General features: G+C 37.8%; 1 protein-coding gene across 1 annotated transcript in view; it reads left to right on the top strand.

Annotated features, from left to right (window-relative positions):
- Positions 1 to 19606, top strand: part of LOC306856669 (nuclear receptor coactivator 3-like) — a 45102-nt gene extending 25496 nt beyond the window's left edge. The window contains exons 2-23 of the mRNA XM_079396045.1: positions 3356 to 3460; positions 3552 to 3712; positions 4500 to 4600; positions 4730 to 4904; positions 5008 to 5193; positions 5334 to 5420; positions 5741 to 5884; positions 6101 to 6248; positions 6350 to 6801; positions 7606 to 8612; positions 9272 to 9398; positions 10463 to 10621; positions 10723 to 10941; positions 11053 to 11167; positions 11772 to 11943; positions 12084 to 12437; positions 14971 to 15072; positions 15145 to 15210; positions 15396 to 15570; positions 15760 to 15940; positions 16763 to 16943; positions 17653 to 19606. Coding sequence (XP_079252171.1) covers positions 3375 to 3460; positions 3552 to 3712; positions 4500 to 4600; positions 4730 to 4904; positions 5008 to 5193; positions 5334 to 5420; positions 5741 to 5884; positions 6101 to 6248; positions 6350 to 6801; positions 7606 to 8612; positions 9272 to 9398; positions 10463 to 10621; positions 10723 to 10941; positions 11053 to 11167; positions 11772 to 11943; positions 12084 to 12437; positions 14971 to 15072; positions 15145 to 15210; positions 15396 to 15570; positions 15760 to 15940; positions 16763 to 16943; positions 17653 to 17664 — 4410 coding nt within the window. The 5' untranslated portion in view covers positions 3356 to 3374 and the 3' untranslated portion in view covers positions 17665 to 19606. The remainder of the gene's footprint in view (positions 1 to 3355; positions 3461 to 3551; positions 3713 to 4499; positions 4601 to 4729; positions 4905 to 5007; positions 5194 to 5333; positions 5421 to 5740; positions 5885 to 6100; positions 6249 to 6349; positions 6802 to 7605; positions 8613 to 9271; positions 9399 to 10462; positions 10622 to 10722; positions 10942 to 11052; positions 11168 to 11771; positions 11944 to 12083; positions 12438 to 14970; positions 15073 to 15144; positions 15211 to 15395; positions 15571 to 15759; positions 15941 to 16762; positions 16944 to 17652) is intronic.
- Positions 19607 to 20282: the final 676 nt, after the last annotated feature.

Below are 20282 nucleotides of genomic sequence, written 5' to 3'. Positions count from 1 at the left end.
GCTGTGAAATCTCATTTGTGTACACGCATATTTAATTATAAAATGAATATTTCAGTCCTGGATTAGTGTATATTGTGAAACCGGTCATGGCTAAAGAATGCAGCGGAGAAGCACAGCCCCTTATCGTTGCTTAAATATGGCACGTCGTTGCACCACAGTTAAATGTTGCTCTCTCTTCTATATAAAGCAAGTAAATATCTTTAGAAGATTCGAATATGCAAGCCATTGGCCGCTTTTGTGATAGACTGAATATGACAGCTCTAACATACATTTAAAATACCTTTATGTTCCATGAAGGAAAAACATTTGGAATGACAAAAAAGGCAATTACATAAAGACAGAATTTTCAATTTTGGGTGAACTGTCTCTTTAAAGAAGTGACTTTAGATCGGAATGGTGCCTTGACCTTAACAGTCATGAACTGCTGTATGCCTATCATTTATTTAACTCCACTGCGGAGTTCAAGGAGATAGAAAGGGTGAAAGAGATAGGTGAAAGTAGAGAAGATGCAGTCAGTTCTGCAGCACTTTTCTGGTGTGTTGTAGGTTTGTGACAGACAGCTGTACGTGTCAGCACAGGCAGTGCAGTATGGGCACAGTTGTGTAATGTCTCTCAGTCGAACTTAGGAATGATGAGCTCATTGAGAGTTTTTAGGTGACCGAGAGCAAACTGTGTGTGTTTTCCTTAAAGGGATAGTTCACCCTGAAATAGAAATGGTCATCATTTACCCTTATGTTGTTCCAACCCTATATGACTTTTGTTCATCTTTGGAACAAAAATGAACGCATTCTTAACATTCTCTCTCAAATATTTGACCATCCTGTTGAAGTCTATGAAACACACATTTTCATGCTTCAGAAAGTGCGTAAAAACATCCAAAAGTAATCCATAATACTCTGATATGGTAAACGGAAGCTCAAATGTGCTTGCCTGACGTGTGAGGACCAACCTCACTGGCTCGTGGTGTCACGCAAGCTTGTTTGTGCTTCTCTTTACCTTTTTTGATGCGCTATGTGCATCGATCAGTGTTTATGCTGATTAAATCCTGAAACAAAGTTTGTTATAAGAAATTGTATCAATTTTGAAGACTTGGATTAAACCGCTCAATTCATATAGATTACTTTTACGATGTCTTCGTGAACTTTGAAATATGACAATGTTGCTTACACATGTTTTAAATGGTTGGACATAAAGGATAAAAGAATATGCAAATAACGGTACAAAATATTTTTTCAAAACTACAGTCTAGCATGTGGCATATGGGTGAGTAAATGACAGAAATGTCATGTTTGGGTGAACTGCCCCTTTAAGCGAGAGGAAAAGGCTGTTGTGCTTGTGTGTGTTCAGTGAGGGAAGGGGAAAAGTCTGCAAGCCGATGGTCTGTGCTCTGAGATTTCCGCTGAACTCTGGGAGGGGTCAGGCACGGGGCAAGGTCAGGGCTCTAAACACAAACACTTGCTCACATGCACGCATACAGCAGAGGGTCTATGACCAGAGTGACAGAGACTGATAACAGCAGCAGATGCCAAAGAGAATGAAAAGAATGGAGACGGAAAGACATGTGCATTTATATACAGCGACTCTCTAATAGTATCTGGATGCCACAGTTAAAAATCTATTGTTCAATGCCGTCTGTTGATAAAAATATTAAACCAAATTAAAACAGAACTAACTTGACATTTCTAAATCGTTTTTGTTATTACTTCAGGTGATTTCTAGTGAATGTATGAAGTAATTTCCTGTCAAGTTCACACTGATGCCCTAGTAGAGAATCCACAGGTGTAGTTTAACGCAGTTACTATAGATATATTTCTCAAAAAGGTGCAGTCAGTATGCGTAGGCTCTGAGTTTGCACAATTTCTTCAGACACCAATAACACTATAATGTCACACTATAAGGCGTCTGTGTTTAATAAATACACCACAAATAAAAATGCATTCAAAATGCTAAAATCTACACTCAACCAGTGCTGTGGGTTTGGGGCGGGACAGACATGCAAAAAGTTCAGGAAAACGGTCATTGTTTTTGACTCATTCACCGATTCAGTTCTGATTCTGATTTGATTCCCAGTTCATTCATTTGTCCAAGAGTCATTAATTACAGGAATTGGACTACACTGGTCAGGCTGTTTGTTTTTTAATTCATTGCTTGTTATTCATTTCAAGAATCAGACTATGTTGACCTGGCTGTTTTTTATTTATTTATTTTTTATTCACTCACTAGCAAGAACTGGCTCATGAGAGTCATTTAGTTTAAGAATCGGACGAGCAATTTGGTCGAGCAATTTGTATTTTGATTCACTAAAAAGAGCTGGCTCATAAGATTGATTAATTTTGAGAACTGGCTTATGTGATATTGAAGTCACTATTCAAAAGAAGCAATTTTAAAATCAATCTTTTTATCCAGCCTTACCAGTGGCACAGAAATCATACTTCACCTTCACCTTTCAAATGCCAAATGGTTTGATATTTTGTCTCCAATGCAGTGACATTCATACATTTTAAGTGTGGCTTAAGTGCGATTAATATTTTGGGCCACACTATGTCTTTGCATGCATAACTTGGAAGGAAGACAGACATATCAGAAAGGCCAGTTCTAATAATAAAAAAGGACACGATCGCAGAGAAGCAGAGAAGTGATAAGTATCACCAAAGAGGAGGAAGTGTTGTCGTTGGTGAAGTGGGTGGAGCAATGACGGTAAAAGTAGGAAGAAATGGTGTGATTGTGTGTCATCATGAGACGTGTGGAGGAAGGACATTATATCACTATGTTTCTGACATACATTTTGAAGGGAATGTTTTGTGACCAGATTATCTTTCTTATTAGGGTTAGTAATTCAGATTCATTAGTCTGCTTTTTAATTAGATCAATTATACATTTAATTTATATGTTGTGTTGTGTATGGCTTCATGGATTGAGATAATTGACCCAGTCCCTGCTACAGAAATACACACACGCACGCACAAACACACTGAGGGTTGATCCATTTCCCCTGGGGCCCCATTTCACTCCATCATAATCAGTGTCTCTTCTCAGACACTGTCACACAAACACACACGCAGCACCGTTGCTGAGGCCTGGAACATTCCGCACATTCAGCTTTATGTGGGAACACTTAAAAATAAGCCGTAGACACATACACACACTTGCAGTTTTTTACTAAAAACCATTTGAAAAGTGATGAAGCCTTCAATTGCATTGTCTAGAAGTGCCAAAGTCAGCTCATTATTTGTTTGTAGTGCACTTGTGGTGGAATAGAACTGCTTCTTTAGTTTTCCTTTCTTTTAGAGATCATAATATGCCTTTGGTTGTGTGTTTTCTGCCCCTAATCTAAACTAAACTGCATGTTTCTTAGGTGCTGATATGTTTTAAACATGAGCGGAGTGGGTGAGAACTCAATTGAGCCGTTGTGCTCGGACCGAAAACGCAAACTCTCCACATGTGAGACACCAGGACAAGGGTGAGACATTTTAGGGTGCGATAACAAGCAGTGTTTTAAGTATTTGAACGTTTTTCTTTCCTAAAATTGCTTGTGTGTTTTTAATCTACAGATGTGATAAGCGCAGGAGGGAACAGGAGAGCAAGTATATCGAGGAGCTGGCCGAACTGATTTCGGCCAACCTTAGTGACATCGACAGCTTCAATGTCAAACCAGACAAATGTGCCATCCTTAAAGAGACAGTGCGCCAGATACGACAGATCAAAGAGCAAGGTACACATCTGCTCGAAGTGCTCTTTTACATATCAGTCTGGGAAAATATTTACTGAACTCACAGTATGGGGACACGGATGAATTTCCTCGGTTTTATAAAAATGCTGCCACCTGGTGGCAGGTGGAATATTGTGATACTGCAAATATTCACACGAGTATTGTGGAATTACAAATTATTAGCTAGTAGCTAGTCGAAAATTTAGTTGTAGACATTAGAAATCTCTTTTTTTAGTGCAGTGCAAATACGACTACATCTGTGGATGTAAATGAATGCGAATGAGTGGATTATTCAGCGGCAAAACCCAATTTGACTAAAATCGGTAAATCATTTTCCAAAAAGAAAAATGTAACTTAATTATCAGATTTGAGGTATATTTTCTACAATTATACTCCTGTGTTCATTTTTCTCATAATGATATATCGCATTCAGAGCTGTAGTCTGCACAAGTTTGTTGCGCAAGACAGGCCTATGCATGCCTTTTTTCACTTGGACTATAACCCGGAGTTCACGCGGTGAAACGGTGAATAGGCATTGTTGTTCATTCTTCCTTATTTGACATTCCATTGGTTAATAGTGTCTTACGGGAATGAAACCTACAAATCTACATATCAAAGTAAGCAGATCCATTTTTCTGCTGTTCCCTTGCTATAATATGGTGAGACAAATATGCATTAACACTACCTTTCAAAAATTGTATTGCACAAAAAAAAAAAAAAAAAACTCTTTACAGCTGTTTATGTTTCTAAAATGTTTCTAATATGTGGCCTATATTCACGCGCTTCACAGGTAAAAGCTCATGTGGCGATGATGATGTCCAGAAGGCGGATGTGTCCTCTACCGGTCAAGGGGTCATCGACAAGGACCATCTGGGCCCTCTGTTGCTGCAGGTAAAATTAAAGACCTAAAGGTCAATGGTCACCAGAAGCTCATTTGCTCACTACTCATACTAGTATTCTTACCAATTATGATTTAAAGTGTTTTATAATAATAATTCTGAATCGTTCTCTCTCTGTCAGGCTCTGGATGGGTTCTTGTTTGTGGTGAGCCGTGAAGGCAGCATTGTGTTTGTGTCAGATAATGTGACTCAGTACTTGCAGTATAAACAAGAGGAGCTGATCAACACCAGCATCTACAACATACTGCATGAGGAAGACCGAGACGAACTGCATAAAAACCTGCCCAAAAACAATGGTATATATGTCAACGTTGAATGTTGCTCTTTATCTGTTCACAAAAACATAAGCATATCGATATGACGTCACGTGAGGATCATGCATTTTGTATGTATTTGAAGGTCCCAACAGTGTGTCATGGGGCGGTGATGCCTCCCGTCAGAAGAGTCACACATTTAACTGTCGCATGCTGGTGAAGTTTGGCCATGGTGGTCCTGGAGGTGAAGAAGGCGCCGGTGGGCCTCGCTATGAGACCATGCAATGTTTCGCTCTCACACAGCCTAAAGCAATGATGGAGGAAGGGGAAGGTCTGTAGTAAATTCAGAATTGTTCATTTCAATACTTTTGTACAGATTGAAGTCGATATACTTGGTTTTATAGTGCTGCTTGTGAATTAGTTTTAAAGTGTCTAAGTATTAAGGGTGTTTTTCTTCTTTCTGTCTTTCAGATCTGCAGTCTTGTATGATTTGTGTAGCACGGAGAGTGACGGCAGTGGAAAGGACAGAACGTTTCAGTACTAGACACGAACTGTCAGGTAAAATTGATTAACTCGATGTTAATCTCATCAGTGAAGCTACTGATTTTCTTTGATTTTTCTCTATGAAGACTAGGCGAAAATTCATCTTGACATTAAAAATTCATCTTATTAATTAAAATGACTTGAATTCCAAATATTAACTACAACATTTTATATTGCTTCAATACATATGTATTACCAAATCGTACTATATGTACTATAATTAGTAAATATTGAAAATGTTTAAACAGAAACCACAGATGGGGGACAAAAAAGGCCATAGAATTATGTTTGAGGCAGGTGTAGTACCACATCTGAGCGTGTATGTTTGACCCCAGGTAAACTGATCGAGATCGAGCAGCAGAGCCTGTTGCACACCACCATGCGTCCTGGCTGGGAGGATTTGGTGCGCAGGTGTATGCAGATGTTCCTGCATCGCAGTGAGGGTCAGCCCTGGTCCTACAAGAGACACTTTCATGAAGGTCTGTGGTAGTACACCTGCATGGATCTTTTCAGTATTTAGTAAATTACTTAATGTACTTGAGAAATGATGTTGAAAGACAAAATAGAAGTGTGAATTCTGTAACTTGTTAATATGGCAGAAGTAAAAACAGGCTGCTTTTGCATGCAGTGTGAAATGGGTTTGACAGATTGAATACATGTTTTATTAATGTTGTTTGTATTCTTCTTCTTTTCAGCATATGTTCATGGAAGAGCAGAGACGCCACCCTATCGGTTCTCTTTGTCAGATGGCACTCCAGTAACAGCACAAACGCGCAGTGAGCTCTGCCGAAACCCTGTCACCAATGACCCGCTCACTTTCCTCTCCACTCATCTTCTGCAGAGGTTTGTTCCTCTCCAAGTCAACATACACTACTCTGATTTTACATGAAAATGCCTGTGTGTTCTCCTCGCCTTCACTTCATATTTCAATGTCTTTCACACAGGGAGCAAAATGGATACCGACCCAATCAGGGTGGTGTAATGCGATCAGTTATGGGCAATGCCAATCCGAATGCCCAGATGGGCATGGGCAATACCAGAGGCTATGGCATGAACGAGCAAGGTCACATGGGACCCAGAGGAGGAGCTATGTATGGCCCAGGCAACAGGATGAATCAAATTAACCCGATGCATCAGATGAATCAAATGAATATTAATCAGATGAATTGCATGAATCAGATGAACACTATGAATCAGATGAACTCCATGAATCAGATGGGCCATCCCGGCATGAATCCGCATCAGCAGGGTCAATTTCACGGTGGTGGCTATGGAATGGGCATGACAAGTCCCTCCCAAGGAAGCCCCGGTATGAACCCTGCTCAGCAGAATCTCATGGGGTCACCACGGATACGAGGGAGTCCTAAAATGGGCGCAAGTCCTTTCTCACCTGGAGGTAAGTGTCCTGTTTTTGCATTTTGGATTAGATCGATGTAAGATTAGGCCTGTGGAACCTAACAGAATTCCATAGACAGCTCCATTCAGTTCCACAGAATTCAAACATGTCACTTCCAAAGTTCTAAGCAGCCCAGGCTCCTTGTGTATTAATTTATTAAATATTTTAGCTAATTATATATTTCTCTTACCTGATAACAAATAGGGATTTGTCACAGTGGTTAAGCAGTTATCCAACTTTTTCTGTGAATGTGAGACTTCTGATTCATTAGCCAGTATACCTAGAACATTTACATTTAATCATTTGGCAGATGCTTTTATCCAAAGCAGCTAACAATTGAGGAATACATCAAGCCATTGATCATAAGATGGCAATAACCAGGAGAAGTGCCCGTTATACAAGGTTTCAGTCATCGTTCAGAATAGTAAAAGCTAGGACAGGAAGGGACTAAATGGCAAAACTATTGCGCAACAAACCAATGCGTTTGTAATTACGATATTGATTGAAATGATGTGATAAAGATTGAAATGATGTGATAAATAGTAGTTTGCAAAATCAGGCAGCATAGCTAAAATAACTGGTAGTAAATGGCACCAGGTGTCTTGCTCTTACATTAATAATAAGGTGGTTATTTTAACAAATTTTGTTGTATTTAAATCAAATCTGCAGATCTTTCCTTTCAACCATCAAAGAAAATGTGCAAAGATTCTAATGGCCTAAAGAAATATACTAGTTGTGTTGTCTCTATTAATGCTTAATTTGATAACAAGCTCAAGATTTAGCTATATTTTTTTTATTTCACAGGCATGCACTCTCCCATGGGTCCTGTGGGAATGGGCGGCAGTGGTGGATCTTCTGGTCCATCAGTTGGCAACACTTTCTCCAATAGTTCTTTGAATGCTCTCCAGGCCATCAGTGAAGGTGTTGGCTCTTCGCTACCTTCAGCTCTCAACTCACCTGCCCACAAATCCGACAGCTCTCCCAGCGTCAACTCGACCCAGTCCAGTCAGCAAGGCCAGACCGGCAACAGCAAACCCAGCGCAGGGGATTCCAAGAGCCCGTCAGGTGCTCACAGCACAGGGTTAGAGCAGCAACAGGCTTCTTCATCGGAGACCACGGATAAACCGGACAGTCAGTCCAGCAAGGAAGGTTCCACTGCGGCTGAAGCCAACCGGAGAGTCCCTGATGGAAAGGGCCACAAGAAATTACTTCAGTTGCTCACATCCCCAGCTGAAGAGATTGGGATTGGGTCTGGTGGACCTGTCCCAGGTCGTGCCTCCACTCCATTGGGTCCTGACTCGAAGGAGGCAGGAAATGGCATGATGAGTCCTTCATCGACGGGAGTGTCCTCCTCATCTGGTCCATCATCGGGGAATAACGTAAGTCAGCAAGGCTCAGGAGGAGTGTCATCCACGGCTTGTCCCGGTGGCCACCACAGCTCTCACACCTTACAGGAGAAACACAAGATACTCCACAAACTTCTTCAAAATGGAAACACACCCGACGAGGTGGCTCGCATCACAGCCGAGGCCACTGGTAAGGCCTCTCTTGGTTCAGAGCTCCCAGGCGCAGAGGGGAGGAATCTAGATCTCAAGCAGGAGCAGCACAGCCCGAAAGAAGGAAAAAAACCACAAGCCCTCCTTCACTACCTCCTCAATAAGGATGACTCCAAAGATCCCAATGCAGCCGAGGTCAAGCCAAAGCTGGAGGAGCTGGAAGGGAGAGGGGTCACTGGAGGGCAGGGGTCAGGGGTCACAACCTCAAATTCTAACAGCCAGGAGGGCAAAGTCAAGATCGAACCTCCCGATGAGGTATTTATGGTTGATTCATACTGTTTAAGTACTTGTCATGTTGGGTTCATATTTCTTCTTCTTCTCAAGATCACATCAGTCTAATATTTTGGGATTAATTTAGTAATAAATATAAATAGATATTTTTAAACAAATAAATGTAATATATAGTACTACAAATTTAACTAACCCTAAACCTTCATTCAGCAAGGATGCATTAAACTATACAAGTCTTTACTGTGAATTGTTCAATGTTACAAAAGATTTCTATTTCAACTAAACTTTCATCAAAGAATCTAAAAGAAAGTATCCAAAGTTCCATTAAAGGAATACATTACATTTTGAAGTATATTAAAATAGAAAACATTCATTTTAAATTGTAATGTTTTTGTTGAATTGTAATATTTGTAAATATATCTCTTTTTTTTTTGGTCAAATAAATACATATTGCATTAAAATACTTTTCAACGTGATATTATCTTTTATTATATTTAAAAAAGTCTTAAGTCATTGCTTAAAAATCTCAGCTGTAGTTTTATAAACAACTTGAAACTCTCTTTGCACATTTTGAAAAATACTGGCAGTTATTAAATTGTTCTGTTGATATACAGAACTCTCATGAAAATTTGCAGTTACTCATTGATCATTCTAACATCAATCCTTTTGTTTTATTATTCCAGCTGGATAATTTGGAGAGTATTCTTGGAGGGCTGAGGAATTCTGGTTCTGGAATGTTTGCTGATTCTGGAACTGGAGGAACGGAAGGGGGCAATAAGCAGGGCAATGAACCTAACAGCACCGCACATGGTGAGTTACAACTAGGGATGTAACAATACCATTTTTCAGATCCGATCTGATCCAAAAAATTCGAAGTATCGGCTGATTCCGATCCGATACCAGCAGTTTTTTTTTTTTTTTTTTTTTTAAATCAATGTAGAATTTCTATACTTCTGTGTGTTGACCTGATCGTCACTCTTTTGTGTGTTAAACACAATTTACTAAATATAGACATATAAATATTTTAAAGAAAAATAACAAATGAAAAAATATATAATCATAATCTAAGATTATGATTAATCTAAAATGTGGATAGTGGATAATTTAGCAGCAAAATTAATTCTAGAAAAATCATGAGTGCATAATTTTATCAAATCGAAACATTAGTGAAATAACATTATTTAGTGGGGAAAAAATAAAATTGAATAAGTATAGGACTAAATCTGGTCACAGCATGCAGCTCCGCATAGAAAAGTTCAAAGCAAATGAAAGAGATATTGATGTGTAGTTTATTGACCCTTTTCTTTGAACAGTTTTAAATTTCACTTACTGTTCGCTCTTGGAGAGAGTTTTATCGTCTTGACTGTTGTAACCGTACGTCACATGCAGTTTGAATGCTGAATGGAGGATGACAGACAGCCACAGCGGAGAGAAGAGTTTGTGAACTTGAATTTAACGACTTAAATATTCATCTGTAGCCTACCTCACATTAAACAATGGAACGGCTTCAGAACACTTGGACTTTGACTTTGTTGCTTAATAATGTTTTTGTGATTTCGTGGGGCTTAACAGTAACACAGAATAGTATACGCACAATATCGGATTTGGATCGGTCTCGTTTGACCGATACCGGCAGAAAATGCCAGTATCGGAGCTGATACCAATACTAAGTATCGGATCGATGCATCCCTAGTAACAACAACTTGAGGGCCTCAAAGTCAAGAAGGAGATGTTGAAAACTGAATGTAAAGATTAATAGAAAATATATTGGGCATATATTATGCAGGTAACTGCTGATGACCATGAGGATGACCAACAAAACCTGTCCTTTGTTTTTATTCTTAATGCAATTTGTATGAATTAATGCATTTCAGACCGGGAGGGTGTTTGTATGGGCTCTGGTCAACGTATGCCCTTCCAGAGGGCTGTGTCTGTCGATGGTAAACCCCTGAGCGGGCCAGGCATGACTGGTAGGAGGAGTGCCCCTTCCTCTCTTGTCAAACAGGAGCATACTGACACCCAGATAGGCATGGGTAAGTGTCTCATATATTCAGCTTTAAATTGATGTAGCTACGACTGTACATGCATTCATTTTTTAAGATGAATTTTAACATTCCAAACATGCTTTTCCCAGGAGGTCCCAACAGGTCAATGGGGATGCCCAGTCGGCCCCCTATGGCAGGTGCTGGAGATTGGGGAATGTCTGGTTCCGGCAGCCCTGTCGGACACCCTGGCATGGGTCGCACAGGCATCGAACACAATCCTAAGAGCATGATGGGAGGACCAATGGTTAACCGATCAAACAGCGTTCCTGCAACCAGATCCATGTTGCAGCAGCAGTTGATGGAAATGGGTAAGTTCTGTTAACTGAGTACCAGCAGTGTGGGCGTATTATGGCAGATAAAACATCTAATTAATTCAATTCAAAAATCAATTCAAAAGCTGCATAATGTTGCTTTTGCAGGGCCTTATGATGTAGCAATGGGTATGAATTCGTTCAGTGGGCAGGCACCTCCACCACAGTCCCCTTCATGGCCAGACAGTAGGATGGGAATGGAGGGATCACAGAATGCAAACAGGTAACATAAATGAGTCTACACTAGATCTCTGTCTCTCTCTCTCTTTTATTTATATATATACGCACCGGTGACCCCACAGATACTGGGATTTAAGCCTGCAGAAGAAGAGATATATAATATAATATAAAACATTATATATATATATATATATATATATATATATATATATATATATATATATATATATATATATATATATATATATATATATATATATATATATATATATATATATATATATATATATATACACACATATACACACACACACACACACACACACACACACACACACATATATATATATATATATATATATATATATATATATATATATATTATTATATATTATTATATAATATATATATTTACTGATGTAAGACTTAACCATATTTTTGATAAAATTATCTATTGTAATCATTATTTTTTTCCTTTTTTAAATAAACTTTTTTTATGTATTCTTAAAACCAAAAGAGTACGTACTTAAAACAAGTGTCTGCATCTGAGGATTAAGGTTAAATAAATGGATCTTGTTTTAAGGATATTTTGGTGGTTTTTACACACAAGTCAATAGCATCCTTTTTGTCTGCTTTTTATACATCAGGCTGCCATTTAATCACTCTCTGGATGACCTTCTGGTCCCTCCGTCTACCACTGAGGGTCAGAGTGATGAGCGAGCTCTGCTGGACCAGCTGGACTCTCTACTCAACAACACTGACGTCATCGCTCTGGAGGAGATCGACCGTGCCCTTGGCATACCAGATCTCATCAACCAGGTACCCAACCAGTCCGCTTCATGGAAGAGAGGCGTTCAGTTTATAAATCACGACTCTCAGTGCTGTGGTGTTAAATATGTTAGAGCTGCTGCCCAGTCACATTCACTGAAAACCACCGTCGTGGTCTTTTCTCTCTTCAGGGTCATAGTTCAGACCAGCCCCCTCCGACAGACCCCTTCTCTGGTCCTTGTCCGGGACCAGACTCCTCTATGGGAATGGACCCCAAGGGCATGTATGGGCAGGGCTACCCGGGCCCCCCTTCCATGGGAATGCAGGGTGGATATGGCCGTGGTCCCAACCCTGGTCCTGCACCTGGTCCCATGCCGGGGCAGTCTGGACCAGGGTTTAACCCCATGATGACTCAGATGAACCAGCAGGGTGGCTTCCCCGGAATGGGCGGTATGGGCGCTATGCATCCTCGTGCTAATATGACAAGGCCTCGGATGGGGAATCCGACCAGATACCAGCTGCAGCAGAGACTGCAGGGACAGCAGGTAAGCAGCTGCGTGCCAATAACACTCAACTTATAATTTCTGTAAAACACACAAATATGAGTGATCAGTGTAGAAGTGTAATCGAATAACCTGATGTTGCAGCTAATGTACATTTTAGAAATAATAGTGTCCCAGAATCTATTTGGCTATGTTATTTTGAGTAATGTAGGCCTGTGATTACTAATTAATAACAGTTATTAGTAGGGCTGCAACGATTAGTCGACATTATCGACAACGTCGACAGTAAAAAAATTTACAAATATTTTTGTTGTCGAGTGGTGGTTTGATCTCATATGACCTAATGTAAGAGCCTGCAATACTGCGGTGTGACCAGTGTGGCGCTGTAGCGCAAGACTGTAGTTCAGCCCTCCTGGATGCAATACAAGAGAAGAACACAACACGCACACAGCTTCAGAGAAAATGGATCCGAACTTGAGGGGCGTTTGGGTGAATATGTTAATATATATTGCGCTCTTTCCTCTCAGTAACGAAATGAACGCAACAAATACTGACAGCAGTGTGAAAACTGTAACAGTTAGTTATAAATGCATCTAATTACAACGATGTGGATGTTTGCATGAGCTCCACAGTTCAGTAACGTAACGTTACTCCAGTAAAGTCAGGTCACATCATATTTATTTATATAGTAAGTTACTATAGTACAATAGCCTTAATTCAAGCAGCTTAACGGTATTAAACATGAAAACCAGAGTCAGTGTCGCTTTCAGTTAGAATTACAACTCTTTTTTTTGTTATAGAGCAACTCTCCAGTGTGGAGCTAACGTAGCTAATGCTAAAATATTTTTATTAGTGGGAAAAAATAATTTCATTAAAGTGACAGTTTGGTTTATAGAGATCAAAGCTTGATCTAGCTCAGGACTGTTTTGGTTATCATAACCCTATAAGGTATTTTAAGACATTATGTTGCGAATAAAATAGTTTATCCAAAGCGTCTTTTCACTTTTACCTTTATTTTGTTTCTTATCTTTATGACTTGAGAAGGAGATGTTAGGCAGAATGTGCAACTTACTTTTTTCTCATGTAGCTAATTAAATGGTGAGAGTGTGTCTCTGTCTGTCATCTCATTTTGTGTGCCAAATATATCTATTTGTATAATAAATTGGTAAAACTTTACAATAGGGTATCATTTGTTAACATTAGTTCATGTATTAACTAACATGAATGAACAATACATTTATTATATTCATGAGTTAATCTTTGTTAATGCTGGTTTGTAAAAATACAGTTGTTCACTGTTATTTCACAGTGCATTTACCAATGTTAAAAAACACAACTTGTGATTTTAATAATGTATTAGTAAATGCTGAAATTAAGATTAACAAACGCTATAGAAGCATTGTTCATTCTTAGTTCATATTAACTAATGTTAACTAATGAACCTTATTGTAAAGTGTTACCAATTATAATAATTGTAATTACGTAATTGCTTTTCTAAAGCTGAAGTGACCTTTATTTGTTAGAATATGTATAACTTAATATTTTAACTAATTGCAAAAGCGGATTAATCAAAGTCTACTGATTAATCAGTGAAATAATCAACGATTAATCGATTAACCGTTCTAATAATCGGTCGATTAATCGATTATCAAAACAATCGTTTGTTGCAGCCCTAGTTAATAGTGAAAATTATAAACATTTGTGAACATTATGGCCCGGTTTCACAGACAGGGCTTAGACTAAACCAGGATTAGGCCATAGTTCAATTAGGACATTTAAGTAATTTTTATAAACATGCTTAGAAAAAAACATTACTGGGGCGCATCTTGAGACAAAAGAAAGTCACTGATATATTTTAAGATCAGTCAGTGCAAGTTTATTTCATTTGAAACAGCTAAGATAACCATTTTAGTCTAGGACTAGGCTTAAGCCTTGTCTGTGAAACCGGGGGTATAAGTATTAATATAAAATTATAAGGCAGTATTGATTAGACAGGTCTTGTTGCTGATTTTTATATTTTTTATGTGTATTAAATTAACACTTAAATTTAATGGAAGATTATTAATGACAAAAATATCTTAAAAATATATATATTGTATTTAGAGAGTTTGCATTTTGAACGGTTGTATTTTCAAGCAGTGAATGTTTCACAAAAGTTAGTAATAAATATTTGCCTTCCAAAGTTTAGTTCCAAAAATATTATTTTTAATTTTAAATACCAAACTGGTAATGTTTGCGTGTAATATTTCACTTTACAAATTTGGCTCCACAGTTTGTGGTATAAATTCAAATGCAGTTTTCGAATTGCAGAAAAAGTGGTGATTTTATTAAGAGCAGTGTTTTTTTTTTTTTTTGTTTTTTAAAGGCATTTGACAGAACATCCAAAACAGTGATTAAATGTTGCTGTTGCTGGTTTTAGATATCTTTTGATTCAATGATATATGTTGTTAGACATCCATTTTAGGTTCTAAATTAACAATGGGTCTATATTCATCGCAAATACTTTATTAAATCACTAAAGGAAAACTTTAGCATTTAGCACATCTCATAACATTTGAATGTTCTTTTGCTACAGTTTTTGAACCAGAGCAGGCAGGGCATGGGGATGAGGCCAGATAACAACCCTGCAGGAAACCCTGGCATGAGACCTAGCTTGCAGCCAGGCATGGGTGGCCAGGTACCTTTTTTATCTTTTGATGATATCTGAAGTCTATTCTCTCTCTAATATCATCCCTCCTTTATCTTTCAGCCTGGTTTCCTGAATGCACAGATGATGGCCCAGCGCAGCAGAGAAATGATAAATCTTCAAACAGAGGTATAAATAGATCGTTTTCAAAATATGCATTTGTGTGTCTGTCAGTGATGTGGAATTGCATACATGATACTTAACCCCCATTGACAATGTATGTAGTGTAACTGAAGTATAAGATTTTATGTAAAACTGATCATAACCAGTGTCTTACGTAAAATGTGTAACCATTGTTTTCTCCCTTTCTGCAGATGAGACGACAGAGGATGATGATGATGATGCAACAGCAGCAACAGCAGCAGGTTGCAGCCGGAGGCTTCAGTCCCCCTCCTAATGTCACAGCTCCCACAGGAATGGACAACCCTATGGGAGGCCCGCCAATGGCCCAGCCCGGCCAGCAGCCCTTTAACTATGGAGGCAGCTATGGTAAGATAGTTAGCATATTGGGATCTTGTAGTTTGAAAAATGTACTATAAAATAACAAGTAATGAAATGTGGTGGATAAAATCATTGGAACAGAATATCAATTTGCTTGGGTATATTGATTGCTGATTAACACGCTATGCACTTTCTTGTTGCTTTCTTTTTATAAATGTCTCTGGGTTGTGATCACAGGTATGGGCCAGCAGGGGGATCCTTCATTTGTGGGAACGGGCAGCAGCCCTCCTAATAATATAATGTCTGGCCGTATGGGTGGCCCTCAGAATCCCATGATGCAACAGCACCCTCAGAGCAATCCCATGTACCAGTCTGCAGAGATGAAAGGCTGGGGACAGGGGCCTATGCCCATGAATAAGTAAGTCATAAAACCTTCTATACTATAGCACCCTGGAAATGTCAGTGAATTTTTGCCTTCAGGTCTTGAAAAATAGTTACGGTTACAAAAATCATGAAATTACAACTAGTCATGAAAATGTTATGGAAATAACTGTAGTTAAAAAAAGCACACAAAATATGCAAATAAATGTACAAGTAAAGAATATTCAGTGCTATTCTCAGTTTTTAACAATGTTCAAAAATCATGTTTTTTCATTGTGCATTCCAATTACTCAATCAAACTGCAGTTGATATTAATATTTTGATTAGGTTAAAAAATAACTAAAACATGCAGCTAACACAATAAAAATATGATAAAATAATTAAAAAAACTTGATTTTTGAAAATGAGTTGAAAATTTAGTTATGTTTTTGCAAATAACCTCTTCATTTAATTTTTATTATTATTATTATTATTGTATTACTCTACACTATTGTATATAAATAAACTTTTCAAATTATGGTCAGTTATAAAAGAAAATTTAACCAGCTACAAAACAGTCAAAAGCTGTGTTTTGTTAACTATATCTGAAATAAAAATATATTAAAGCTAAATCTACATATCTGATAAAAGATAATTAAATATATAAAAATGAAAAGTAATTCAAAATAATATCAATAGTAAATACTAATATTTTAAAAGTATAAAAATAATACTATAATTAGATTAGACTGTGTCAAGTAGTAAGTTAAATCAACCTGTCAGTCACAATAGTCTTTAGTACATGGCCTTAAATAGAGTTCATCTTTATATTGGTTGCATTTAATTAAATTTTATCATTCTCCTGTTTTATGTTTCCTAGTTCATACTCGCAGCAGCAATATCCCCAGCAGGGGGCGCCGGGACAGTATGGGGGAATGATGATGAACGGTTCCATGCAAGGAGGTGTAAATGGCAACGGTGCAGGACAGATGCCCCCAATGCAGGGCCAGATGGGCATGAACGCCATGAGTATGGGACGCATGCCAATGGGACCCGATCAGGTACAGACTGCATCCTAACCTTAAATCCAAGATGTAGATGAGCTTGTTTCTTCATCAAAAGCGATTACTGAAATTTAGCGTTACATCACTTGCTCATCAATGGATCCTCTGCCTTGGATGGGTGCCATCAGAATGAGAGTTGAAACAGCTGATGAAAACATTACAATAATCCACAACTAATCCACACGACTCCAGTCCATCAATTAACATCTTGGGAAGGGAAACGCTGCATGTTTGTAATAAACAAATGCATCAAGACATTTTGACCTCAAACCATAGTTCCTGACAAAGTCCTCTAGCCATAATATTGCTTTCTCCAGTAAAAAAAAAAAAAGTATTTGAATCAAGAGAGAAATGTGCACAGACCAAGCAATGTTTACAAGATGAAATGCAGATTTGGATTTGCTTCTTACAAACACACACACACAGCTTTTCACTTTACAAGACCCTAATTGATGGATTGGAGTACTGTGGATAACTTGTGGATTATAGTGGTGTTTTATTGGACTCTCATTCTGACGGCACCCATTCACTGCGGAGGATCCATTGGTGAGTAAGTCATGTAATGCTAAATTTCTCGAATTTGATGAAGAAAAAAAAATGGCCTGAGGGTGGGGAAAATTTTTTGGGTGAACTGTTCTTTAACTGAATTAAAAGACGCAATATGTTACTTTTACTTATCTGCGCACGTATAATATGTGTTTTACAGAAGTACTGCTGAGGCAATGAGCCATCTCTGTCAAAGCTGGATTCAAACTCGGACTCACACATATGTCCAGTGAGGAAATGTCAACACGAAGCTGTACAATCCACCTCGTAGGGGATAAATCACTGGATATCTCCAGTAAAAACTTGACTGAGAGAGAGAGAAAAGACATGGAAAGGGAAAGAGAGAGAGAGAGACTCGAGCCTTTTCTGTGGGCTTCTTTCTGAATATGCCCAGTAGGGAGTGCAGCAGGCTCTCTCCTGTCCCATGTGGCTCTACTGCAGTACACAATATAACCACCAGGGGGATCAGAGTAGGAACGGTTGTGGTACAACTCGACAGTGTGGGGGAGCACTTTATTTTAAGGCTAGTACGGAAAAGGATAGTTGCAATATATCTCTTGCTTTTCTAGCCTTATAGAACGATTAGAACGGTTATGTGCATATTGTCTATTTTGAATTGGTTTCGGACAAGCCTCATTTTAATGAAAACCGTGGGAATTGTACACATAAGAACTTTATCACTTACGCATATCAAAGCAATAATCCTCCTCTCAATGCCACCGGCTCAAAGTGGTGTGTCAACAAAAAGCAAATGGTACTGCAGTGTTAGACAGGATTTTTTTTTTTTTTTGTGTGTGAATAAGATTGGAATTGTAAATACTGTATGCTACAAATGTATCATACATGCTTTTACTACATACTTTTTTTTGCACAGAGTTTGGGACCGGTTAGGTCCATCTTATCTATATTTTAGGTCAATACTGCTCTGGGTTTTCACATCTATTTTAACTTTTGTCAAAGGGAGAAAATATTTAATTTTTATCTTTTCCAGCACAGCCTCTTTTTCTTCTTTTTTTTTTTTTTTCTTCCCCCAACAGTGACCGCCATTATGTTTGGATGGCACTTTTTCTAACATCATGGAAATGTTATGCAGTGACTGATTGTTTCATAATTTTATTTTCATCTCCATTTGTTCTCCTGACTGCAAAAAAATGGTGCAAGTTTTCAGATGATACGCAAAGATTGTATGTTGTTGCTTTTTAAGATAGCTCTTAATAAGGAAAATAACTCCCTTTCTCACTGTATCGTACTGTTCGTTCTTCAGAAATCTACCTTTAAGAAACATGCACAATCCAAAGATATTTTTTCAGTCTTTTTTCCTGTTTTCTCAAGTTAAATTACAGAAATGTATCCATTTATATGTTTTTGCGCAAATGCGCAGAGTAAAAGGTACATATCATATGAAAATATTACTACATATTATGATTTTGTACTATATACTGTATACATACAAAACCAAGTATACCTGTTTATTTTTGAGGCCAGTTAATATTTTAGCAGTATTGTCTGTGCTTTTGGAGGGTTTCTCTATCTTGCGGTTTATTCGCTTTTCAGTTGAAGTTTTGTTAGATTTTGATGATTATGAATTATCTACAGAACTGCCAAGACTTATAACTTGTAACTACACACCTCGTTTTAAAACTTTTCTCAAACCACTTTCAAGAGCCTCTCGGATGTGCTTTTTAAAAGTACAAGTAATAAGGAATCCATTCTGACACAGGCGCTCATCCATCTATCGCTGTAGTGCCGTGATCCTCGGCCGCTTCATTAGTCCAGTCTTTACCATCAGTGACTTCAAACAGTGCTGATTCCCAGATGTGGGAATGAAATACAGTGGGGAAACTAATAATATACATCAGTCTTTTCAGGAAAGCAACACTATCATTTTTGTTCATTTCGGAAGGATGCTATTGATCATGACAGAGTATATTTTGAGATGATAATTCCGGGAAATTGAGGTTACTCTGATGTGTTTTCAGAACTGGTTGACTGAGGAGGGGTGTGAACATGGAAGATAAGCTCACATTTTACATGTAAATTACAATACACTTAATTATTTTGCTTGATGTTGATATTGTTGTAAATAAAAGTTCTATTTAAACGTGACGTATTCCATATAGTCTCTTTCTCTCTGTGTGTGTACCTATTTATTTTGGGCACCCAAGTGAGATAAATTTGTTAAAACAGTACATAAAATTAAGAAAATAATGTTCTCTTTTTTTATGATAAAATGCAAGAGGTTTTTGTTTAAAGTTTATTACTAGCTTTATATAAAAACTAAAGTCTAGATAACTCCGTAAACGTGGGTGTACAGACCAGTGTTATTTAAGTATTATAGAGATACTATTATAATTTTTTTAATTGTTTTTGTTTTCCATGTTTTTAGTTTAAGTAATTTTGTTGTTTTGTTTTTTATTAGTTACTGTTTGAGTTATTTCAAGGTAAACTAATCGAAAATGAGAAATGCTCTCTTTGGAACTAATTGAAATGAAAGTAAGTTTAGTGTAATTGAATTAAAACCTAAATACCTAAAAAGGTTGCTGTGTAGTTTAAGGCACAGAAAATATAGTTAGTGATAAATCTGTGTTGCCACAGAGCGGCGCTAGAAGCTAAAATGTCCAACTTCACAGCTACAAAACGACCTTTAGCCTTGAAAAAGGATTGTTTTCATCTACCTCATTATTAATAGAGCGTAAGTAGCATCCAATGACAACTATGAGCATAGGAATATACTTGATTTAGTTTACAGATTATCAATCAATTCTGCCTGAGAGAAGTTTCACAAACATG

Source organism: Barbus barbus (assembly GCF_936440315.1).
Source record: "Barbus barbus genome assembly, chromosome: 37".
Taxonomy (NCBI): domain Eukaryota; kingdom Metazoa; phylum Chordata; class Actinopteri; order Cypriniformes; family Cyprinidae; genus Barbus; species Barbus barbus.
The sequence above is the reverse complement of the archived record's forward strand: the minus strand, read 5'-3'. Positions and strand labels throughout refer to the sequence as shown.